We start from the raw sequence: 25,798 nt of genomic DNA, 5'->3' as shown, positions 1-25,798 counted from the left end.
ACGTGCTGCAGGGAAAAAAAACCCTGCAAACTAATAATACTTTACCTGACAAAGCTGTCCTTTAGGAAATGATAAAGACTTCCCAGAAAAGAAAAGCTGAGGGAGTTTGTCACCACTGGACATACCTTACAAGAAATGCTAAAGGGAATTCTTTAACCTGAAAGAAAAGGATGCTAACAAGTAAAATGAAAACATATAAAAGTATAAAATTCACTGGTAAAAGTAAGTACAGAGTCAAATTCACAATACCCTAATACTGAAATGGTAGTGTGTAAATCACTTATATCTTTAGTATGAAGGTTAAGGCTAGGCATGGAGGCTCACACCTGTAATCCCGGCACTTTGGGAGGCCAAGGTGGGCGGATCACCTAAGGTCAGGAGTTTGAGACCAGCCCAGCCAACCTGGTGAAACCCCATCTCTACTAAAAATACAAAAATTAACCACGTGTGGTGGCACATGCTTGTATTCCCAGCTACTCAGGAGGCTGAGGCAGGAATCGCTTGAACCCAGGAGGTGGAGGTTGCAGTGAGCTGAGATCATGCCATTGCACTCCAGCCTGGGTGACAAGAGTGAAACTCCATCTCAAAAAAAAAGGAGACGGGTGGTTAAAAGACTAAACTATTAAAAAGAATAGCAACTACAATGATTTGTTAAGGGATACAGAATATAAAAATATGTAAATTATTACACAAACTTATAAAATGCAGTTGGAGGGGCACTGGAGTAAAAGCGTAGAGGTTCTTGTGATCAAGGTTAAGTTGTTATCAGCCTCAAATAGCCCATTGTAACTATTTGATGTTTTATGTAAGCCTATGGTAACCACAAAGCAAAAATCTATAGTAGATACACAAAAGATAAAAAGTAAAGAATCAAAGCATGCCACTAGAGAAAACCATCTAATCACAAAGGTAAATAGCAAGTGAGCAAGAAAGGAAGAAAGGATCTACAAAATAACCAGTAAACAATGAGCAAAATTACAGTAGTAAGTCCTTACCTATTAATAATTACCTTGAATGTAAATGGATTAAATTCTCTAATAAAAAGAGTGGCTGAATTGATTTAAAAAAAGAAAAAAAACAGACTCAACTACATGCTACCTACAAGAGACTCACTTTGCCTTTAAGAACACACAAAAATTGAAAGTGGAGGGATGGAAAAACATATTTCATACAAATGGAAACCAAAAGAGTGCAGAGATAGCTATATTTACATCAGATAAAATAGACCTTAATTCAGGAGAACATTGACTACATAAAAAAAGAGACTAAGTTAAAAACTATAAAAAGAGACAAAGGTCATTATATAATGATAAATGAGTCAATTCATCAAGAAGATAAAATAATTACAAATGTATATACCCTCAACCTCAGAGCATCTAAATATATAATGCACATATTAATAGACCTGAAGAGAGAGATAGACTGCAATACAATAATAGTCAGGGAACTTAATACCTCCACTTTCAACAATGGACAGATCATCCAGACAGAAAATCAATATAGAAATATTGAACTTGAGCTACACTTGAGACAAAATGGACCCAACAGACACATACAGAACATTCTACACAACATAAGCAGAATATATTCTCAAGAGCACAGAGAACCTTCTATAAGATAGATGACACGTTAGGCCACAAAACAAGTGTTAACAAATTTAAGAAAATTGAAATCACATCAGGTATCTTTTCCAATCACAATGGCATGAAATTAGAAATCAATAGGAGGAATTTTGAAAATTCACAAGTATGTGGAAATTAAACAACATGCTCCTAAACAACCAGTGGTTGAAGAAGAAATTACAAGGAAAAATTTAAAAATATTTTGAAACAAATGAAAGTGGAAACACAACATATGATATATCATACCAAAACATGTGAGATGTAGCAAAAGCAGTTCTAAGATGGAAGTTTATAGCAATAAATGCCTGCATCAAAAAAGAAGGGTCTTAAATAAACAACCTAACATCATACCTCCACAAACTAGAAAAAGAAGAAGAAATTAAGGTTCAGATTAGCACAAGAATGGAAATAATAAAGATCAGAGCAGAGATAAATGAAATATACTAGAAAAACAGTAGAAAAGATCAAGGAAACTAGGAGTTGATGTTTTGAAAAGAGCAAAATCAACAGAGCTTTAGTTAGACTAAAAAAAGAGAAGACCTAAATAAACAAAATCAGAAATGAAAGATGAAACATTACAACTGATACCACAGAAATACAAAGGTTCATAAGAGCCTGCTATGAATAATGTTGTGCCAACAAATTGGATAAACTAGAAGAAATGGATGAACTCCTAGACATATATAACCTAGTAAGGCTGAATCATGAAGAAATAGAAAATCTGAACAGAGCAATAATAAGTGAGAAGATTGAATCAGTAATAAAAAGTCTCCCATCAAAGCCCCACAACATGATGCTTCACTGCTGAATTCTACCAAACATTTAAAGAACTAATACCAACCCTTCCTAAGTGCTTCAAAAAATTGCAGAGGAAGGAATACTTCCAAATTTATTGTATAAGGCCAGCATTACCCTGATACTAAAGTCAGACAAGGACACTGCAAGAAAAAAATATATTACAGGCCAATATCCCTGATGAATATAGATGTAAAAATCCTCAACAAAATATTAGCCAACTGAATTCAACAGCACATTAAAAGGATCATTCATCATCATCAAATGATATTTATCCCAGTGATACAAGGATAGTTCAATGTACACAAACCAATAAAAGTAACACATCACATTAATAGAATGAAGGACAAAAACCATATGATCATCTCAATAGATGCAGAAAAGGCATTTGACAAAATTGAATATCCTTTCAAGGTAAAAACTCTCGACAAATTAGGTCTAGAAGGAATGTACCTCAGTACAATGAAGCATATATGACAAGTCCACAGCTAACGTCATACTGAATAGTAAAAAGTTTAAGGCTTTTTCTCTAAGATCAGGAACAAGAGAAGGATGCTCACTCTCACTGCTTCTAATCAGCACAGAACTGGAAATCCTAATCAGAGCAACAGGTAAAAGAAAGAAAAGGCATCCAAATGAAAAGGAAGAAGTTAAATTGTCTCTGTTGGTAGAGGACATAATCTTATATGTATAGAAAACTCCTAAAGATGCCATCCAAAAGCTGTTAGAACTGATAAATGAATTCAGTAAAATTGCAGGATACCAAAACCAACATATAAAAATCAGTAACGTTTCTATACACTAACAATGAGCTATGTGAAAAAGAAATTTTTAAAAATCCCATTCACAATAGCTACAAAAAATAATAAAATACTTAGGAATAAATGTAAGCAATGAGGTGAAAGATCTGAACACGCAAAACTACAAAATACCCATGACAGAAACTGAAGAAGACACAAACAAATGGAACAATATCTCATGTTCATAGATTGAAGGAATTGAAATTATTAAAATGTTCATCCCACTCAAAGCAACCCACATATTCAATGCAATCCCTGCCAAAATTCCAACAACACTTTCACATTAACAGAAAAAATAATCCTAAAATTCATATGGAACCACAAAAGATCTGAATAGCTAACGCATTTTTGAACAAAACAGAAAAACAGAAACAAATCTGTAGGCATCATAGCATCAGTAGGACAGTCACACCCAAGGTGTGGAGTAATCCTAGGACTGAGAAATGTTTCCAATACAAATGTAGGTCAACTTTAACTTGCCGCTGGAAAATGGCAGCCACAGTTGTCGCTCAAAGTGTCCAGCGCAATTCTATCACATCTTGGTCACTCACTAGCTTGGCAGAATCAACTATTCGCTGCCTTTTGAGTAGGGGTTGTGAGTTGTGTTTTGCATTTGTGTTTTGTGTGGGTATCAAGGGTAGCATGGGGGTTAGTATAGGTCCTTGCTACCCAGAGGTGATTTATAGACCATTAGTACCTGCCTCAACTCCGAGGATATGAATATGTTACAAATTCAGAATCTTGAGAATCGCCTCAACCCTACCAAATTAGAATTTGTATTTAAATAAAATCTCCATATACACCTTAAAGTTGGAAAAGCTTTAAGTTTCTTAGAACTGTTCATTTTAAAGAGAAAGATGATAGCTATGTAGTGGGCAGAGTAGGATCAGTCCCTAATTTCTAATTGAAATATCCTTGTCCCAGATTCTCCATTAACTTAGAGATACCATTTCATCCCTTATGAGTAAAGGCTACAACATCTTTTTTACCCTGAACTCACTTGATCAGCAGCCTTAATTATTTCAACTATGGCCCAGACCTAGGAATTTAAAAAAAAAAAAAACAGGCTGGGCACAGTGGCTCATGCCTGTAATCCCAGCACTTTGGAAGGCCGAGGTGGGAGGATCACCTGAGGTCGGGAGTTCAAGACCAGCCTGACCAACATGGAGAAACCCCGTCTCTACTAAAAATACAAAATTAGACAGGTGTGGTGGCGCATACCTGTAATCTCGCTACTCAGGAGGCAGAGGCAGGAGAATCGCTTGAACCCAGGAGGTTGAGGTTGCAGTGAGCCAAGATCGCGCCATTGCATTCCAGCCTGGGCAACAAGAGGGAAACTCTGTCTCAAAAAACAAACAAACAAACAAACAAAACACTCTAGGCATGGATGCCTTAATAGCTACATATATATCACAGATTCTGTGTTTTACACATTAGCAAGATCTCAGATCCTTATGATTCCAATAAACTTAGGGCTATGGATCCCTGTCCACAAAGGATTGGAAGCAGCAAAGTAGGGCAAAGGGAAAGAAGTAAAATATGGAGTTCGGGTGAAGTTTACAATGAGAATTGATGGTAGAAAGAATAGCTTTGTCATTTTCATAGTTATTTAGATTTATAAATCTGTGCACACATCAAAAACAGTCACTCAGATCTTAGAGAACTTGTACTTAACCCTGCCTACATGTTAGAATCACCTACTTTTCTCAAGCCTCAATCTCAGAGATTCTGATCTAATTGGTTTGGAGTGGGATCCAGGTGCAGGTGTTTTATTAAAGCTTCCCAGGTGATTCTTAGTGGTTTAGGGTCAGTCATCATAGGGCCCAGAGGCCTAAACACCTGAGTAGCCTCTAAATAGGCTCTTTCCAGCTTGCTATAATCATTGACAATCAAGGACCCCAGGGTTGGTTAGGATGACCTTGGTTACTAGGATTTTCTTTTAAGAGGAAAACACTCTATATATTAGAGGTGATTTTGGCAGAAAATAAGATAGCCTGGAAGTAAATGATACATAAACACTGATATAAGTCCTGTGTCATAGTTGGAGAAGTCTAGAGGGCACTGGTGTGTTGAATCAGACACCCCCTATCTCTCCCTCTTGACCCTCCCTCCATATAGCCCAACATTTACCATGCCCATGAATCTCCTGAGGGTCTTGTTCCAATACAGATTCTGACTCAGTGGTCTTGGGGGAGGCTCCAGATTCTGTCATTTTTATGAGCTCCAGGTGATGCTATTGTAGCTGGTCCAGGGACCACACTTTGAGTCAAGGTCATCCTGATGGCCTTGACTACTCCTCAACCCCTTCTTTGGAACCCAAACAAGAAGAATGGCTTCCATGAACTCCATTGGGGTCCTTGATCTAGAGCCACTGTACCCAAAACTGTAGGCTTTCCTGAACTAACATCATATATTTTGTCCATCTCTTTTCTTAACTATTCCCTCCTCCCACTAGGCAATGTTATAGGAGGATTGGGGCCTATTGAGTTAGAAACAAGCTTAGAGAGCAGGTAGTTTGGCCCACTCATTACAAAACTATGGCACTGAGGCCAAGTTGCAAAGGATTTGCCAAGTTCACAGGTGATCGTGGTAAAGGCAAAACTAGATCTAAATCAGGACATGAACGCATCCATTAAGGATTCTGTCAAAATGATTGCTTCCTGTAGCTTTCTGTGTGAAACATCCATTTGCTTATCCTCAGGGAAATCAGACTAACAAAGACTCGGAAAGGAACATAAAATTCTAAAGCTAGGCTTACGGCCTTTATAACCCTTAGATGGGGCAGATAACATGCCACAGAGGCTCAGAGACAGCTCTGAGACTATGCAATAGCTACTGTTTCTCCTCTAGTGGAATGTTCACTTAAAAAAGCTCAAGGGCTCTATAAGTTGCCCAATGAACTCCACAGACATCCTTAATTCATTTTCATTTATTGGAACCCTCTCTCAAATAATTTTCTAAATCTCACGCAATAATGATATATATTCTTGCTCAATATTAAGAAGCCCTCATGCAAAACTGAAGAAATAAATTGTTCTTACAAAAGAAGGAAAAAGGAATTATATTCCCAGAACATTCTGCTTACCCAGACACCCGATCTGATTCTTGCTCCATTGTTTGTAGCATTCTGGATCCTAGGGCCATTGATGAGGCTGGGTCAGTGGCCACACTGGCTCCTGGGTGTGGCCAGGAGCCACACCCCTTCCCTGGCCACAAAAGTCCAACCCAGCAGCACTATTTAAACTGGACTTGTTAATTCTCACCTCAAAGCTCTGGCCTGGGCTGAGAACTCCCCAACAGAGCTTATTAGCGAGCTTTTCATCTTGCTCTGTGGCTATCTGGGTCTGGAGTCAAGAGCCATTCACAGGAAAATCAGCATGAAACCTTTAAGTTTGCATATGAAATATTAACACCACTAAGGGCTACAGTGGAAAAGAGGTTTACTGAGCTCAAGGGCCCTCACTCCATCCCTAACTTCCCTTGGCTTTTCTCTTCTACGTTGTGTTCCTGGTAAATCCCATTATGTCTCGACTATCTTAGGCCCTCTCAGCTCCTTCTTGGGAATTAGGCTCTCTGGATAGGCAAAGAAGCAGATACCCAGCTGCCAGGTGAATCAGATGTCCTCATCAGATCTCTTAATTTCCACTTTGGTGATATTTCAAAGGATCACAAATTATTTTCTTGGTGCCTGGTCAGAGAACTGGGAAAGAGCTAGAAGATGAGACACCAAACTCCATCCCATGGTGATGTTTGAACCAGGCTGGAGCTGGTTTCACATGTTTTTCATCGTGCATGACTTTCTTCATTGCCTTAGTGGGAATGCGTTACCGCAAAATAAAGTGAAATTGTTTTCCTTATTGCTTGTAATTTACAGAGAGGTGGTTTTGATCATATAAACCAGGCACTTTTCAAATCCATTGATCTTCGGGTGGAAGGAGGGATTTCTTTTTAAGTATTCATTTCGAACTATGCCTTCACTAGTAAATTCAAAGCCCAAGGGGAAAAACCCATGATTCTCCATTTTGTAATGGCTATTAGATGTCCACAGCATCATCAGACCTGTGGAAAACGCATGCTTTGTGTACGGAAGAGGGAGAGGGAGCGTCAGGAGTTGTCCTTTGCCAAGAAATGTACTCTGACACTCAAAGGCACAGGCTGGTGGAGATCCAGGGAACCCAGGAAAGCCCAGGCCTAACTCAGGCCCGTGCAGGTCTCTTCTGATCCCAGAATGATGAGGAGTGGGTCCTGGCTCTGGGCATCCTAGTGTCGACTGTGAGTTCCCAGCAGAGGCCCAGAGTCCCGGTCCGGCAGCCGAGGGAAGCGGCGGGGTCTTCCAGAAGAAGAAAGGGCCAAGGTCACCCCGGGTGCCTCTCCAGCAGCAGCGGAGGGCGGCGGTCGGGGTCGTTGCTGGCCGGGGCCTGGAGGAAGCCGCGGGCCAGCTGGGGCCAGGTCTGCGTTCCCAGGCGCTGCCACCGTTCCAGGGAGCAAGTCAGGCCGGGACGTAGCGCCTGCGCGGGACCCTCACTTGCCACCAAGACCCCCACAAAGCCCGCCCCATCCTGCCTTACGCCCCGCCCCAAGGTCGTTCTCCCGACCCAGGGTCCCGCCCCAAGGCCGTCCTCCCGCCCCGCCGCTTGGTGGCGGCCGCATGCTGCCCGGATATAAAGGGTCGGCCCCACATCCCAGCGACCAGCGAGCGGCCTTGAGAGGCTGTGGCTCTTGCTTGTTAGGCGGCCTGAGGACGCCATGGCCGAGTGCCCGATGCTCGGGGAGGCAGTCACCGACCACCCGGACCGCCTGTGGGCCTGGGAGAAGTTCGTGTATTTGGACGAGAAGCAGCGTGCCTGGCTGCCCTTAACCATCGAGGTATAGCCAGCTTTGGAGCGGATGGCGAGGCAGCAGGGGCAGCCCTTGGGAGCTTGGGATGCCCTAGGAGGGGCGAGGACTCAAGGAGCACTCACTATGGGGCAGGGAGGATCCCCACAGATGAAGCCACTTTGAGCAGGGCTCTGGAGGATGAATAGGAGTTCTCCAGGCAGGGAAGAAGGGTGGGAAAACCGCAAAGGAATGTCGGTCAAAGCGGGGGACCCAGTGCCTGTGGAGTGTGACTATAATGTTGACTACAGCAGGGATTTTCCAGGCTTCGGGGTCCTAATCCTTAAAAATGAATATCTCTAAGTGACTCATCCATATGGCCGATTATCGGAATCATCTCAGGTGGGTCCCAGAGATCTGTATTTTTAAAAAGAACCCTCAACAGTTTAGGGTCAACCAGGCATAGCAAACACTGCCCTAGAGTGTGAAGTATTTTCCATTACCTCTGTGCTTTATTTAGAAAACAAATCTAACAAGTGATGTCGTAGTGTAAGTGCCGGTATTGAATCAATATTGACTTTTTTTATGTGTGATGCCTTAAGATGGGTCCTTAGTCCATGTTAAGTTTTTGTTAAAGAAATAGATAAGTCTTTTACAAGTATTTGGATTTACTCAATGAAAAAGAGTCAAAAAATGTTCAAACTCTTTCCAAACATACACTGAAGAAAGCATAACAATTAAAAAATATATTAGAACATGTATGTCCAGTAGCAAACAATCAAAAATTATTGAGTGTTGACTGTGTCTCTACATATGGGAAACTGAGGTACAAAAATGTACATTTGTCCGAGGTAAGATTGCTAGTAGGTAATGGGGTTGGAATTCTAGGCTCTTAACCACCACAAAATTTGCATTTTTATTGGCATTTCTATTTTTTAAATATGTTTTTACTTTAAAAATCAAGTTAAATACTTTTTTTAAATCAAAATTTGAAGAAATAATTTGAAGATTCAGTGAATTTTTTTTAAATCTCTGGTTGAGAAATCTCTTCTTCAACATGACACCAAAACCACGAACCAGACAGTTTTTCATAAAATCATGATAAATGCTCCACAAAAAATAACCCACTAGCAAACTGTGGGACAGATTTTGCCTCACATCATTGAAAAGGCTGGTATTCTTTTTCTCTCTTTCTTCTTTCTTTGTCTTTTTTTTTTTTTTTTTTTTTCTGTAGATACAGGGTCTCGCTCTGTCACCCAGGCTTGTCTCAAACTCCTGGCCTCAAGCGATCCTCCTGCCTCTGCCTTCCAAAGCAATGGAATTGCAAGTGTGAGCCACTGCAACCCGCCAGAAGAAAGTGTGCCTTTCATGGCCCTGTCTGGGTGGCTAGACACATGTGCGTGCTGGTGGTCCTGGCCCAGCCAGAGTCCCTGAGAGGAGCATGCATGGCCTAAGGAAGTGAGCTTCAGGAAACAGTGATGACCATCATTTCACACTCGGACCCCTGCCCAGATGGGTGGGTGGCTGGCAGGAAGGATTCCGGTTTTCTGTGCCTGGAGGAGCCCTGGCAAGCGGAACCTGAAAGTATGCCCTGTCCTTTTCTTCTCCTCAGATAAAGGATAGGTTACAGTTACGGGTGCTCTTGCGTCAGGAAGACGTTGTCCTGGGGAGTCCTATGACCCCCACCCAGATAGGCCCAAGCCTGCTGCCTATCATGTGGCAGCTCTACCCTGATGGACGATACCGATCCTCAGACTCCAGTTTCTGGCGCTTAGTGTACCACATCAAGGTGAGTGTGTTTCTCCCAGGGATCCATCGGGTGATCTTGGGTTTCCCCTCCTCCATGTCTGGCCTTAGTGGTTTATCTTCCCTCCATCCCAGTCCCAAAAGCATTAAAAAATGAGGGAAATGTACAAGTGCGGATTTCTAAAGGACTTTACCAGAGAGAAGATAGATCCTCTGAGGTCTCTAACAGAACCCTACCTCCATTTCCTCCCAGCCCCCAGCTGGCCACAGGAAGACATCTCTGGTGGGCAGTCACAGGCTGAAGGCTGGTGGGAGGAGGGGCAGTCTCCGAGAGCCCCTGAAATCCTCACACCTGGGTTCCTACCTGCTGTTTCCAGCTAGGCGAAGGCGCAGGAGTGAGGAATGGAGGGAGTGGAGGGCTCTGGCCGATCAATGCCTTCTCTCTCTCTCTGCCTCTCAGATTGACGGCGTGGAGGACATGCTTCTCGAGCTGCTGCCAGATGACTGATGTATGGTGAGCTCCACTGGAGCCTGACCCCTCTTAGTCCACAGTGGCTGTATCAAAAAGAAAGACCACCCCTTCTCCATGAAGGCAGTGCTAACCCCTCCCTGACTGCTGCCATCTGAGGGTCCCCAGGGATGGGAGAGGCTTCCTGGAGGCACTCACGTCTCTCCCTTACCACTTTGGGAGCCAAGGGCTTTGTAGGCAGCCTCCTTTATCGCAGCTGCTCATATCTATAAAGTACTCCACAAGTTTCAGCTGGCACTTTCATTTACCATTGCTTTTTCTTTTTTTTTTCTTGAGACGAGTCTGGCTCTGTGGCCCAGGCTACAGTGCAGTGGTGCAATCTCAGCTCACTGCAAGCTCTGCCTCCCGGGTTCACACCATTCTCCTGCCTCAGCCCTCGGAGTAGCTGGGACTACAGGCGCCCGCCACCACACCTGGCTAACTTTTTGTATTTTTTTTTTTTTTTTTTAGTAGAGACGGTTTCACCGTGTTAGCAGGATGGTCTTGATCTCCTGACCTCGTGATCTGCCCGCCTCGGCCTCCCAAAGTGCTGGGATTACAGGCATGAGCCACCGCGCCCGGCCTTACCATTGCTTTATTAAATAAGCACTGGTGCTTGATTACATCAGCTGAGCCAGATATTAGATATGCTATTGAGTTTTGAGGAAATAAGACTACAAAACTCAGAAATGAGTTGAAGTATAGTGACATCTTCAGATTACAGAGCCAGGTGTCAGAATTTGCCTTGGCTCAGAAGGCCTCTGGAGGCCATCCCTGACCACCAGGCTTCCCACTTAGACTTGTTCCAGCAGCACCACCCCTTGCCACTGCCTGGTCCTTTCCTTCACCCTTGACTCTGTCTTCTCATGTCCTTCTCCAGGTCTTACAGCACCTGTCTCCTTTCACCCCAGGGCCTGAGCCTGGCCAGCCTACAATGGGGATGTTGTGTTTCTGTTCACCTTCGTTTGCTACGCCTGTGTCTTCTCCTCTACCACGCTGGGGTCTGGGAGGAATGGACAGACAGAGGATGAGCTCTACCCAGGGCCTGCTGGACCTGCCTGTAGCCCACTCTGCTAGCCTTAGCACTACCACTCCTGCCAAGGAGGACTCCATTTGGCAGAGCTTCTTCCAGGTGCCCAGCTATACCTGTGCCTCGGCTTTTCTCAGCTGGCTGATGGTCTTCGGCCTCTTTCTGTCCCTTCTGTCCCTCACAGCACTAGTGTTTCATGTTGCACACCCACTCAGCTTTGTGAACTTGTGAGAACACAGCCGATTTACCTGAGCAGGACCTCTGAAACCCTGGACCAGTGGTCTCACGTGGTGCTACGCCTGCACGTAAACACGCCTGCAAACACTGCCTGCCCACACAGGTTTAGGTGCAGCTCAAGGAAAGGCCTGAAAGGAGCCCTTATCTGTGCTCAGGACTCAGAAGCCTCTGGGTCAGTGGTCCACAGCCCGGGACGCAGCAGGAGGCCAGGCCGGCGAGCCCTGTGGATGAGCCCTCAGAACCCTTGGCCTGCCCACATGGAAAAGGGATAGAGGTTGGGTTCCCCCCTTTTATAGATGGTCACGCACCTGGGTGTTACGAAGTTGTATGTGGCATGAATACTTTTTGTAATGATTGATTAAATGCAAGATAGTTTATCTAACTTCGTGCTCAATCAGCTTCTATCCTTGACTTAGATTCTGGTGGAGAGAAGTGAGAATAGGCAGCCACCAAGTAAAAAATATTCATGGATTTATTTATTTCCCTTTGGAGATAAGGGACTACAATTTTTTTCCCATGTAATCCAATGCTTAAAACCCCAGTGTTCTTGGAGTCATACACTGAGAACCATTGGAGTAAGCAACCTCAAAAACGTTGGCAATGCCCGGTATTCCAGAGGCCCCCCTGCCTCCATCTGGTCCTGCCCTCCTCACCCTCCTCATTCCCATGTGCCCTCGGCCCCAGCCAGCTCTGCCTCCTCCTTACCTGGGCATTCACCAGGCTCTGTCCTTGCACAGATAACTTCTATCCTCTCTGCTCACAATCCCAGCAGAAGCCCCTCCTGCCTGAAACTGTCCCTGACCACTCAGGCCCCAAGCAGACTCCCTTCTCCACCTCCCATGACCTGCAGTCACAGCAGATCCCACCCTGTGCCCTGTCTTGCTCCCTTCTCAAGACCCTGCTGCCCCTCCTGTACCTCCATAGATGGTAGCTGGACCTCAGATATTACCAGGGGATGCCTTCCAGAGAAGGGAATCCGTCCTGTGTCGAATCCTGGCCTTCCCACTTCCCTGTGTCTCTAGTCCACAGCTTTCTTGTCACAGAGATGAACTTAGAGGGTTATTCTGAGGATTCAGTGGGATATATAACTGAAGTGCTTTAAGAGAATTGTATAAGAAAAACACTACTCCCACTTTACAGTCTCTGAACCCAGGTTTCTTAACCAGCGCTAGACAGAGAAGAAACACTGACGTCCAACGTGCCAGGGTTTGTGTCTTCTGTTGTAACCCGGTCACCCTGCACAGACCATGGCAGCAGGGGAGTTTGGTCTGTGGGAGCAATTACTGTACAGATGCCTCTCAGCAGGGCTAGAACATGGAAAGTCAGAGCAGGGGGACCATGGGAGCTCAGGCAACTGCTTCATTTTAGGAATAGGAACGCGGGGACCCAGAAAGAGGAAAGCTTTTGTGCGAGATTCTTTTGTTGACCAAATATTTGACCATCACCATGAACGGTGCCAGAACTGGGACTCAGCAGGGACAAGGCAAAGGCCCTACTCTCATGCAGACTTAGTTCTGGAAAAAGATAAAAAGAAGGTGCAAAATCCCAGAAGAAAATAGAACAGGATAAAAGGGTAGGGAGTTCGATTGGCTGGTAAGGAAATTCCTGTCTGTGGATGTGGCATTTAAGATTGGGCCTTAAAAAGAGGGAGCTAGATTCTTAGGAAGAGGGGATGGCAAGTGCTGTGCAGATTTAATTTGCTGTGGAAATTAAAAACATAGCAAAAGGATTACTTCTTACTAAAAGAAATGCTGTTTTGTAAGAATAAATGGCCCTAATAAATTAACTAAATGCAATGCAGAATCTCAGTTTTCCATAAGACTGACTCTAGGGTTTTGGCTGGAAACACAAAGTTGTTTTGCCAGTGTATTCTAAATACCTCATAATTTTCCTCATAATATTCTAAATACCTCATAATATATATATAATATATATTATATATAAAATATATATAATATATATAAAATATATATATTATATATAAAATATATATATTATATATAAAATATATATATTATATATAAAATATATATATTATATATAAAATATATATATTATATATATTATATATAAAATATATATTATATATAATATATAAAATATATATATTATATATATTATATAAAATATATATATTATATATATTATATAAAATATATATATTATATATATTATATATAAAATATATATATTATATATTATATATAAAATATATATTATATATTATATATTATATATAAAATATATATTATATATTATATATTATATATAAAATATATATTATATATTATATATAAAATATATATTATATATAAAAATATATTTAATATATAATATATAATATATAAAATATATTATATATAAAATATATATTATATATTATATATAAAATATATATTATATATTATATATAAAATACATACTATATATTATATATAAAATATATATATTATATAAAAATTATATATAAAATATATATAATATATAAATTATATATAAAATATATATATTATATATAAATTATATATAATATATATTATATATTTTATAAAATATATAATATATATAAAATATAATATTTTATATATAAAATATATATTATATTTTATATAATATATTATATATAAATATATATAATATATATTATATATCAAATTAATATATATTATATATCAAAATATAATATACATTATATATAAAATATATATAATATAAAATATATATAATATATTCTATATAAAATATATATTATATATATTATATATAATAAATATATATTATATATTATATATAATATATAAAATAATATATTATATATAATATATATTATATAAAATATATATAATATATATTATATAAAATAATATATAATATATAATATATAAAATAATATATAATATATAATATATAAAATTATATATTATATATAAAATTAATATATAAAATTATATCTTATATATAAAATTAATATATAAAATTATATATTATATATAAAATATGTATAATATATATTATATATATTATATATATATCATATATATAATATATATGATATATATTATATATCATATATATTATATATATCATATATATATGATATATATATCATATATCATATATCATATATGATATATATTATATTATATAATATATATCATATATTATATATATAATATATATTATATTATATATTATCTATTATCTATATTATATATTATATATTATCTATATAATATATTTATTATTATATATTATCTATATAATATATTTATTTTATATTTTATGTAATATATATTATATATGATATATATATTTTTTTGAGATGGAGTTTCGCTGTTGTTGCCCAGGCTGGAGTGCAATGGCGGTCTTAGCTCACTGCAACCTCCACCTCCCAAGTTCAAGCGATTCTCCCGCCTCCGCCTCCCAAGTAGCTGGGACTACAGGCATCCACCACCATCCCTGGCTAATTTTTTGTATTTTTAGTACAGATGGGGTTTCACCATGTTGGTCAGGCTGGTCTTGAACTCCTGACCTGAGGTGATCCACCCGCCTTGGCCTCACAAAGTGCTGGGATTACAGGTGTGAGCCACCGTGCCCAGCCTCCCTCTACATATTTTATTACATATGTATTTATTTATATAGTTTTTAATTTCTTTCAAGAACGTGTTGCAGTTTTCAGAGTATAGGTTTTGCATTTCTTTTGTTAAATTGATTCCTAAGTTCATTCTTTTTTTATTATGATAAAAAAACTAATTAGCCTGTAGTGGCGGTATGTACCTGTAGTGTCAGCTACTTGTGGGGCTGAGGCAGGAGGATCGCTTGAGCCTGGGAAGTCAAGGATGCAGTGAGCCGTGTTCCTGCCACTGTACTCCAGCCTGGGTGACAAAGCAAGACCCTTTCTCAAACAACAAAAAAAGCAAACAAAAAAACTAACATGAAATCTGCCCTGATAACAGACTTTTAAGTATGCAGTACAGTATTGTTCATTATATGAACATTGTTATACAGTAGATCTCTAGAACATTTTCCTCCTGCATCACTAAAACTCTGTGCCCTTTAAAGAGCAACTCTTCATCGCCTCCTCTTCCCCAGCTCCTGGAAACTGCTACCCTTCTTTCTGCTTCTATGAGTTTTACAACTTTAGCTTCCTCATCTAAGTAGGAATCATGCAGTATTTGTCCTTCTGTGACTGATTTATTTCACCTAGCGTGATGTCCTCAAGGCTCATCCATATGGCAGGACTTCCTTCTTTTCTAAGGCTGCATGAAGTTTCATTGTATGTATGCACCACCATTTCCTCAGTCATTCATCCACCAGTGGATAGGAGGTGGTTTCCACCTCTTCGCTAGTACGGATGGTGCTGCCATGAATGTGGGCATGCAAATATCAATTCAAGATTCTGTTTCCTAATTCTTTTAGAAGAATACTCGCCAGTTGGATTGCTGAGCCATATGGTAGTTCTATTTTTAATTTTTTGAAGAGCCTCCATACTGTTTTCCATAACAGTTACAACATTTTACATTCCTACCAACTGTGCACAAGGGTTTGCCACAGCCTCACCAGCATTTGTTGTTTTCTGGTTTTTTGATAACGGCCACCCTCACAAGTATGATGTGATATTTATTTTACTTATTCTGTTCCAATCTGGATGATTTTTCTTTTGTCTTCTTGCCTAATGACCCTGGCTAGAACCTCTAGAACTGTGTTGAATAGAAATAGTGAGAGTGGGCCGGGCACGGTGGCTCATGCCTGTAATCCCAGCACTTTGGGATGCCGAGATGGGTGGATCACCTGAGGTCAGGAGTTCGAGACTAGCCTGGCCAACATGGTGAAACCCCCATCTCTACTAAAAACACAAAAATTAGCCAGGCGTGGTGGCAGGTCCCTATAATCCCAGCTACTTGGGAGGCTGAGGCTAGAGAATCGCTTGAACCCGGAAGGCGGAGGTTGCAGTGAGCCAAGATTGTACCACTGCACTCCAGCCTGGGCAACAGAGCAAGACTCCGTCTCAAAAAAAAAAAAAAAAAAGAAAGAAAGAAATAGTGACAGTGGACATCCTTGCCTTGGTCCTGATCTTAGAAATCTTCATCTTTCACCATTAAGTCTGATATTAGCTATGGCTTTTTCATAAATGTCCTTTATCAGATTGAGGAAGTTCCCTTCTGTTCTCAGTTTATCGTTTTTTTTTCATGCAGGGACGTTAGATTTTGTCAAATGTTTTTTCTGCATCTGTTGAGATGATCATCTATTGGAATGTTGGTTTTTGTCGTTTATTGTATTGATATGGTGTAATACACTCTTTTTTTTTGTATGTTGAACCATTTTGCATTTCTGGGATGAATTTTACTGGGTCCTAGTGTATAATCTTTTTTATATGCTGTTGGATTTGGTTTGCTAGTATTTTGTTAAGGGTTTTTATATCTGTATTCATAAGAAGTATTGGTCTGTAGTTTTCTCTTGTGATGTCTTTGTCTGATTTTGGTATCATATATAACTTTTTAATACTAGAAATTTTATTTTATTTTTTAATTTAAAAATATTATTATTAGAAATAGGGTTTCACCATGTTATTCAGGCTAGTTTTGAACTCTTGGACTCAAGTGATCGCCCCACCTCTGCCTGTCAAAGCCTGGACACTAAGCAAGGACAGCAAGAAGCCATGGCCGCTTTACCGTCTTACTGGCTGGACTGTACTGAGTTAAGTAACTCAGTGTCTCATTTCTACTCATCCCCACAATTCGGAGGTCACGTGTAACCACAGGAAAGCTTCATTTTAAAAGAGTCTCTCACATATTTAGCCTATCTTGTATAAGAATAATAGACTGACCATAGTTTTATAATCCCATCTGGTTCATTGTGAAATGCCCTGTGCCCCCTGTATCTATATGTCGGATGGAGCACTCCATCTTTTTAGACTTAATTTAGCTTGACCCTCCCTCCCATACCACCTTTCACAGTCTCTCCAAGGATTTCAATGGGGTCTTACGTTTCTCCCCAACACCACTTACTTTGAGCTCTAACATCCACTGATTTCGTTTGGTTTATGGCTGATCCTATTCTTGTTCCACGCACATCACCCTACCCTAACTGAACACTACTCTGATTCTTTCTCCACAGGGCTGCCGATGTCAGCCTTTGGGGGATACACTGGGGGTTAAGTTTGGGGGTTTAGGGAGGGGTGGGGGTTAACATTCAGACTACAGCTTAAAGTGGGATATTAGAAACTTTGTTTTGTAAAAGACCCTTAAGCATTGTTACAGCATTACCACCACCCCAGTAAAGCCCCACCACCCGCATCTTTCTCAAGTCCTCTCTGCCTCACAGACTGCACCCTCCTCCTCCCTTTATATAGGTAATCCTTGAAACACCAACATTCTTTCCTTATTATGCAGATTCTCTAACTTGGGGCTATCTTCTCTGGATTTAACACTATGTCAATGTTCCTGGAACTGAGCCAGGTCGGCTGTGTTTTCTCATAGCCCAATAATGAGAAGCAGATAATCTAGGAAAGAAGGGAATTTATTGCTATAACCGGATACAGGGAGAAGGCTGGAGATAATTCCACCAGACCAACTCAAAGTGTTGCAATTTTCTTAGTGCTTATATAGGTTGGGGTTATGTGCCTATGTGCATTATAGCATTCACTTAAGTCTATAGGTAACTAATTTTGTTTCAACTAGCAGGTCAGAGGCCAAAAAGGGAGATGGGTTCGAGAAATTTCTTCCTCTTCTCACTCAACTGGCCCTGCAACACCTGCTACTGTCGCATTTTTTCAGGGCAGCAGGCAAAATGAACCACCATTGGGTTCTGATGATAATGTTGGCTTTCAGGTTTTTTTTTTGTTTTTCTTTTTGTTTTTGAGACGGAGTCTCACTCTGTTGCCCAGGCTGGAGTGCAGTGGCACGATATTGGCTCACTGCAAGCTCTGCCTCCCGGGTTCACGCCATTCTCCTGCCTCAGCCTCCCGAATAGCTGGGACTACAGGCATGCCCACCACCACACCCGGCTAATTTTTTTGTATTTTTAGTAGAGATGGGGCTTTACCGTGTTAGCCAGGATGGTCTCGATCTCCCGACCTCGTGATCCGCCCACCTCGGCCTCCCACAGTGCTGGGATTACAGACGTGAGCCACCGCGCCTGGCCTGGATTTTAGTTTTAAAGCAGGTAACAGATGGAAAGTATCTGCCATATAGTGGATTCCATAAATTTTAATATTCCTCCTTTATGATATTGTCCACATTCAGTGAAAAGTATCATTAATAGTGTTCTTAGGAGGAAAAAATTAAAACCTTTCCTAAGATTATTTTACTTTGAAAAAAGATCATAGAAAGCACTGAGAGACAAACTAAATGTCAGCGTCTGTCCTTTCATTTTTATTCATATAATTTAAGCAGGAGAGAAGGAATTACTACTGGTCCGCAACTAAAGAGATCAAGAATGTTGCAAGAATAACACAATTTGCTCGATTTTTAAAAAATCAAACAATTGGCTTGAGATGCTCACCTTAAAAAATATGGCATATAATCACAAATAATTAGGTCGATTTTTGCTCCAAGTTACAACTGCCTTTTCTCAACATCTCTACTTTCTTTGGCAACTGTTCAACAGGGTGACAAGCACCCCCACCTACCTTTGCTTCAGGCTCTCTCAGAATGAATGTAGTCAGATGCTAATGTCACAGCAGGAAAAACTAAACCTGAAGTAAAACTGTATCGTTAGCTTTGTAATTACTTATAACAAAGGTCTTTGTATATATAAGGAAAAGAATAAAATGTGTATATTATGCATTTTTCTCCTTGAAATTCTAGAAAATCCTTTCGTAAAGATGGATTTGTACATACCATATTCTGAATTTTATTAATCTGTTTCTTGATATTTTTTAAATGAACATCACTACCTTTGTTACAAGAAGGTCAGGGTGATGTGCCTAGTAGTTGGCAAGGCTAGGCTGAAAGTGTGTGATGTCATACAGAGTCAGGAATCTGGGGTTTTATTTACTCCTAACCACCTAGGATCTTACCCCAGGAGAAAGCCTTGCCAGCCTCATTTGGCACCTAAGGTCAAGATAATAAATTCTGGATTTTTTTTAGGAGGCCAGGGGTGACAAGTACATACTGTTTGTGTAATGGTTACACTAAGCAAAAAACACCAGCCACTCAGAGTCCTTTACTGTAAAGTGTAGATAACATTGTGTGGTATGCCTTGATTGAGGAATTAAAGGTAGTTTAACTGAAGACGTTGAGGAAACTTGGTTCTGGTTTTAGTACACCAGAATTACTTTTTTTCAATTTTAGAAAACCAAGGAGGTTAGAAAAACTAGAGAGGAATTAGGGGATGCTTTTTTGTGGGTTCATTTATAAGAAGAAGAGAACCAGCCATAAATACTTTGTGAGATTTGTCCTGTCTTAAACTTGAATTATGAGTAATGCTTAAGGGAATTTAATAAAGAAGGAAAGCTAAAAAAAGAGAGAGAGAGAAAGGCAGTTGGTCCAAAAAGTGATCCCAGTGGACCAGCTAGTGTGATGTGTGATTAACACAGATTATCTCCTTTAGGCCTTACGAAGAAGTAAGTACTCTTGTTACCCCCAAGTTCTTGGTGAAGAAACAGGCTCCGAGAGTAGAAGTTACTTGCCCCAAGTTAGTTTAAATGGTGTGGTCCAGATGTTGCCAGAATCTGCCCTGTTTCTCCCTTCTGGTATTTGTTTATTCAGCTCAATCTTTGGCCCTGAGCTAGGTTCAGGGGGTATGCATTCTAGCACAGAAGGAAGTCCCATGATGGAAAGAAACCGAGCAGAGTGATCAGGAAGGCAGGAAGAGCTTTGTGTGGGCCCTTCAGGCAAGGCCCCTCTGGGAATTCCCCATTTTAGGTCTCTTTTTCAGCCAAGTATAAGGCAAGGACATCGCACATATGAGGACAGATGGACTGACACAGCCATCTTTGATCCAGGGGTCACCAACTTAACTAGAGAAACTTGATAGAATTGCTGAGCAGATGTGGTCTTTTGAGATCTGCAGGCAGGAATTCAAAGTGGAAATTGTCAGCCTGTTTTTATGAGTATTTTGTCTATCAATATGTTTCTCTCAGGTTTAGAAAATAAGGCAAAGTGGGTTCCACCAAAGGTGGCATTTCACCTGGCAAGTGATACAGAAGAGTGGGGCGGACAGTCTCCCATGTGTGTGAAGGAGTTTTTGGAACACAGAATCTAAGCTGGTGAGGGATGAATGAAGTGTGGAAACAACCATAAAGAATCTTTAGATATTCAGGAAAGAAGTCCCTTGTCAGTGTTTCTCCACATACTGATCTGTGTTTTCGCTGCGGTTAACTTGTTTTGTACTTCATTTTGTTGTTGTTGTTTCTGCTAGGCAGAAATGTTTTATTTTTTAACATTGTCATATATATTGCTTTTCTTTTGTGTATTCTGGGTTTAGGTTTTTCTTTTTTTTTTTCCTTTTTTTTTTGAGACGGAGTCTTGCTCTGTCTCCAGGCTGGGGTGCAGTGGTGTAATCTCGGCTCACTGCAAGCTCCGCCTCCTGGGTTCAAGCAATTCTCCTGCCTCAGCCTCCCGAGTAGCTGGGATTACAGGCGCCCGCCACCACGCCCAGCTAATTTTTTCTATTTTTAGTAGAGATGGGGTTTCACCATGTTGGCCAGGATGGTCTCGATCTCCTGACCTCGTGATCCGCCTGCCTCGGCCTCCCAAAGGCTGGGATTACAGGCGTGAGCCACTGCGCCCGGCCCAGGTTTTTCTTAATAAGGACTTCTCTGCTCCACAATAACAAATTTTCTTCATGTTTTCATCTATCCTCTTGTCATTTCCATTGTTTAAATCATTAATCTATCTGGAATTTACTTCTATATGAGAAATGAAGTAGTGATCCAACTTTTTTATGCAAATGGCTAGCTAGGTCTCATGACACTTTAGTGACTAATGTATCCTTTGGCAGTGCTTTGAAATGCCACCTTGATTGTGTAAGGAAGGCAAAATTTCACCTCTACCCTCTTAGCATTTTTGGCTGGGCTAGAGAATTAAATTGACATAAAACAGATTCATAGGAGAAAAGCATATTGATTTCATATAAGTTTTCTGTGACACACGAGCCCTCATAAGGAAACAAAGACCCGAAGAAACAGAGTTAAACACTAATTTTGGACAAAGAGTAGTATATTGTGGAAAATGTGACCAGGCAAGGGGTCTTGGGCTATGCAAATTCCTTGTGGCTAAAAGAGAAAGGTTCATTTATGATGTTAGTTTATACAGAATTCTCTCAGCCTCAACTCCCAGCCCCAGTGATGAGTGTTACTTTCCTTCTGACAGAGGGAGGACATCTTTCACATGGAGGTTTCTCTCTTGCTTTCAGGAAAAGAAAGGAGAAGGCAGAGTGCCCTTCATGCATCTGTTGTTTACCAAGGGCCATTAGCATAAAATTGTTATACCAGAGTGGCATGTTGTATCCACTTTCACTCGTGTGCTGAATTTCCACTTGTGTTTTCAGTTCTCCCTCCGCCTCTTCCGTTTTCACTTCTCTGATGCCTGCACCTGTGTGACCACCCACCACGGTTAGTTGCTGCAGCTTTGGGTTGCTTGTTGATGGCTGCTAACTCTAGTCCACCCTCACAGCTCTCCTCGTTCAGATTTTTCCCAGCTTTTCTCACATCTTAAATTCTCCATACCAATTTGAGGTTCAAATTGTCCAGGTACAAAACTCTTTAAGTTTTTTGTTGTGATTGCATTACATTTATAAATAGGCTTAGGGAGATATTATATCTTTGCAATAACGGAACCTCCGATTGATTTAGACAACACTTTTCCATAGCCGTATGTACCACTAAGAGCTTTACAAATACTAACTTAGCCCGATATGTTAATCTGCACAACAGCCCATGAGATGGCTATTTTTATTGTCCCTGTATTACAGATGAGAAAACTGAGGCATAGAGGTAAATTGTCCAATTCACATGACTGTTTTAAGATTTTTAGGTTTATTCGAGACTTGTTTACTGTCCTTCAGAATTTTAAAATTTGCTTCATATAAGTATTTTATATGTGATCACCCATTTTTTTTTTCTAACTGACTCGTGTCTATATACAAGAAAACTGTTGGGTGTTATATGTTAAATGTATAAACACTTAACTTGTTGAATTTTCTTATTGGTTCAAATATATTTTGGGAAGGTTGTTTTTCTTACATAATTCAGAAGGTCTGAATTGCACCTTTAGAGCTTTTATCATTTTTTTGAGACAGGGTCTCACTCTGTCACCCAGACTGGAGTGCAGGGGCGTGATCTCACCTCACTGCAATTTCTGCCTCCCAGGCTCAAGCGATTCTCCTGCCTCAGCCTCCTGAGTAACTGGGATTACAGGCATGCGCTACTACCGCCCAGCTAATTTTTGTATTTTTAGTAGAGACGGGGTTTCACCGTGTGGGCCAGGCTGGTCTCGAACTCCTGACCTCAAATGATTCACCAGCCTCGGCCTCCCAAAGTGCTGGGATTACAGGCGTGAGCCACCACGCCCACCCTTTTACAGCTTTTATGTGGCCGTTCTGTTTATTGTTGTATGACCTCTCCCAACTGTCCCCTGTGAAGGATGAGGAAACAGCATCCTCGTGCTTCCTCTCTCCTCCTGTCCATATCTGCTGCTGCCAATTTTGGTTAGTTTTCTTATGAGTCTTAATTCTTCTAGCTTTTCCTTTAAATAATATGTCCCTAGCTCTGTGACTTGATCTTTCAACTGTATTTTCTGGACTTCCTTCCACGGGAAAACCTGCGTAGTTTACCTCTACCTTTTCTCTCCTCCCCTTCCCAATGTTTGGAAACGCTGTTATTTTTGTATTTCCTGGAGGTCAGGAGGGTGGGACTAAAAGTTCCAATCCTGTAATCACATGGTAGGTTGAAAGGGGTTTATTATGAAGAAAAAAAGATGCTCCTCTCACTCCTATCACTTAGAAAATTCCAGAGGCTTCAGGAGCCCTATGCTAGGACCTGGGGATGGAGACCAAATCTGTATTTCTTATTGTATCACAATGTTACAGAAACTTAACAGCAAAAGGAGCCTGGGCCAGAGCCCCTGGGCCCAGGCAATGCGAAAGAGCCCACTATTGAAGTGGCTACTTTTTCTGGGGTATATACCCTGGAGTCCCTTGTACGACACAGACACACACGAGGAGTTTAAGAGCTGAGGTTTAATAGGTTGAAGAGAAGAGAAACAGAAACAGCTTCCTCTATAGAGGAAGGGGTCTCCAAGTGGAAAAAGGACAGTTTGAATGCTCTTGAGTTTCGTGGTCCAGTTGAGGAAGTGGTATCTGATTTGCACGTATGGCTCACAGATTAGTTTGGGAAGGGAAGGCTAGTCACTCACACGGATCTTATGCCCCGATGGCCTTTCCAGTTGATTGGCCCCATCTGGTCTGCTCCTTAACATACACGTGGCTGGCAGAGAAGTCTGCCACCTTGAACATGTCTAGTCCTTAGTTCCTGCCAGCATTCACCCATGCAAGCTCCCAGCTTGCAGGCTGCTATTTGTTAGAAAATGATTTGGGGCTGCTTTCATTAAAAAGAAAAGCCTTGGCCGGGCACAGTGGCTCATGCCTGTAATCCCAGCACTTTGGCAGGTGGATCACCTGAGATCAGGAGTTCAAGACCAGCCTGGCCAGCATGGAGAAACCCTGTCTCTACTAAAAATACAAAAAATTAGCTGGGCGTGGTGGTGCATGCCTGTAATCCCAGCTACTTGGGAGGCTGAGGTAGGAGAATCGCTTGAACCCAGGAGGTGGAGGTTGCGGTGGGCTGAGATCGCACCATTGCACTCCAGCCTGGGCAACAAGAGCGAAACTCCGTCTCAAAAAAACAAAATGAAGAAAAGCCTTACCGAGGACTCTCATGCCCTTGCTATCTGCCTAAATAATTCCTTTTTAACTCCCATATCACTATGGTGAGGTGGGGTGAGAGGTTCCCTGGAGCACATCTTCTGTGGGGCACCGCCATGCTGCATCCAGCACCAATGCCAAGTGCCAGGGCAAGCTGACCTCAGCAGAGGCTTGGGTGTGGACCACCCAGATGGCAGCTGGAAAGGGGTCACAGCTAACAGTTGGGGCAGAACAAGTAGTAGGATCCCAGGTGAAGCCAAGTCACCCAGACCCTGGGGGTCACCAGGCACAGACTATGCGTTGTCCTGCCCCAGACCTCAGCAGTGAGGCCAGGAGAGCAGGCAGAACACCAGCAGCTGAAGGACGGCGCCCAGGAGGGGCAGCAGATCCCAAAGTGTGCCTCCCTGGGGACCAGCCGGGGGTTGGGGGCCCCTCCCAATGCTATAGGACTAATAGCGCTCTAAGATCAAGGAGCAGAGGTATCCTAGGTGGCAGGGACAAGGGCCTATTTCCCAAGGAAGAAGCAGCACCCGAGCTCTGCTTCCCATGGAACTGATGACTTCCTTCCCTCATCCTGGGAGCCTGAAACTTCCCATTATGAAACTGCCCCCCTTGCAGTTTGCATGCTGGGTTCTGGACAGAAAAACAGTTATAATTAAGCATTGATCAGGCTGCACTTAGACCCACTTTGTTGTTGCTGAAAGTCACGTAGCACTCTAGATAGCGACCATTTGCATATCCGATCTTTCTACAGATAGGATTTCTGACTTTAGGATTATAAGACTGACTGTTTAATAATTTATTTGTATCCCCTTTGTTCCTATAGACAGGATCTCTGACATTAGAATAAATCACTTAAGATGTTTTTCAGAGTCTGAATTCCAGCAACCAGTTTGAAGACCCCCACAGAGGAACAGATCAGCATGAGAATACAGCTGCTTCATCTCCCTGTCCCATGTCATCCTGCACTTTTCAATCAATCAACAATCTCCACACTTTGGCCCACTCCTACTCTCTGGGAGATGGATTTGAGGTTTCCTCCTATCCCCTCCTTCGGTGACCCTACCATTCAACTGCTTTCTCTGCTGCAACCCAGTGTTGGGATATGTGTGCATTTGACAACAAACCTATCACAGTTACACATAGACCCCAAGTGTCCAGGCACTGGATGGCTGGCATTCCCAGACCCCACCCACCTGGTACCCAGGAAGTCTGTGCAGCCTTTGTCATTGCACTTGCACCCAGCCTGCACTATAAGAAGGCAGCTAAGGGACTGAATTCTCTCTCCCGGATGCAGACACCCACTGGGTATCCAGCAGAGCCCGCTCCTTTCTGGGGTGCACGTTTCTGTGGGTAGGAAAACAATGCCTCCTTCCCT

General features: G+C 41.4%; 1 protein-coding gene and 1 long non-coding RNA gene across 6 annotated transcripts in view; one reads left to right on the top strand and one right to left on the bottom strand.

Moving 5' to 3' along the window:
* Positions 1-6,544, bottom strand: part of LOC129013155 (uncharacterized) — a 39,905-nt gene extending 33,361 nt beyond the window's left edge. Inside the window, exons 1-2 of the long non-coding RNA XR_008493781.2 lie at positions 6,303-6,544; positions 4,439-4,535 (exon numbers count right to left, since the gene is read on the bottom strand). This is a non-coding gene — a long non-coding RNA (uncharacterized LOC129013155). The remainder of the gene's footprint in view (positions 1-4,438; positions 4,536-6,302) is intronic.
* Positions 6,545-7,790: 1,246 nt separating this feature from the next.
* TCL1A (TCL1 family AKT coactivator A) lies at positions 7,791-25,375 on the top strand. 5 transcript variants are annotated; one of them, XM_054449676.2, is made up of 4 exons: positions 7,791-8,083; positions 9,645-9,821; positions 10,239-10,287; positions 11,167-11,934. In XM_054449676.2, the coding sequence occupies exons 1-3, from the start codon at positions 7,964-7,966 to the stop codon at positions 10,284-10,286; spliced, it is 345 nt and encodes a 114-aa protein (XP_054305651.2). In that variant the 5' UTR covers positions 7,791-7,963; the 3' UTR covers position 10,287; positions 11,167-11,934. The 5 variants fall into 5 exon arrangements, with proteins under 5 accessions (XP_054305651.2, XP_054305652.2, XP_054305649.2 ...); XM_054449677.2 differs by having other exon boundaries at positions 11,198-11,932; XM_054449674.2 differs by lacking the exon at positions 11,167-11,934 and adding an exon at positions 25,281-25,375 and having other exon boundaries at positions 7,896-8,083; positions 10,239-10,292.
* The last annotated feature ends 423 nt before the right edge of the window (positions 25,376-25,798 follow it).

This window comes from Pongo pygmaeus, chromosome 15 (assembly GCF_028885625.2).
Source record: "Pongo pygmaeus isolate AG05252 chromosome 15, NHGRI_mPonPyg2-v2.0_pri, whole genome shotgun sequence".
Lineage (NCBI taxonomy): Eukaryota > Metazoa > Chordata > Mammalia > Primates > Hominidae > Pongo > Pongo pygmaeus.
This window is presented reverse-complemented; position numbering and strand designations above follow the sequence as displayed.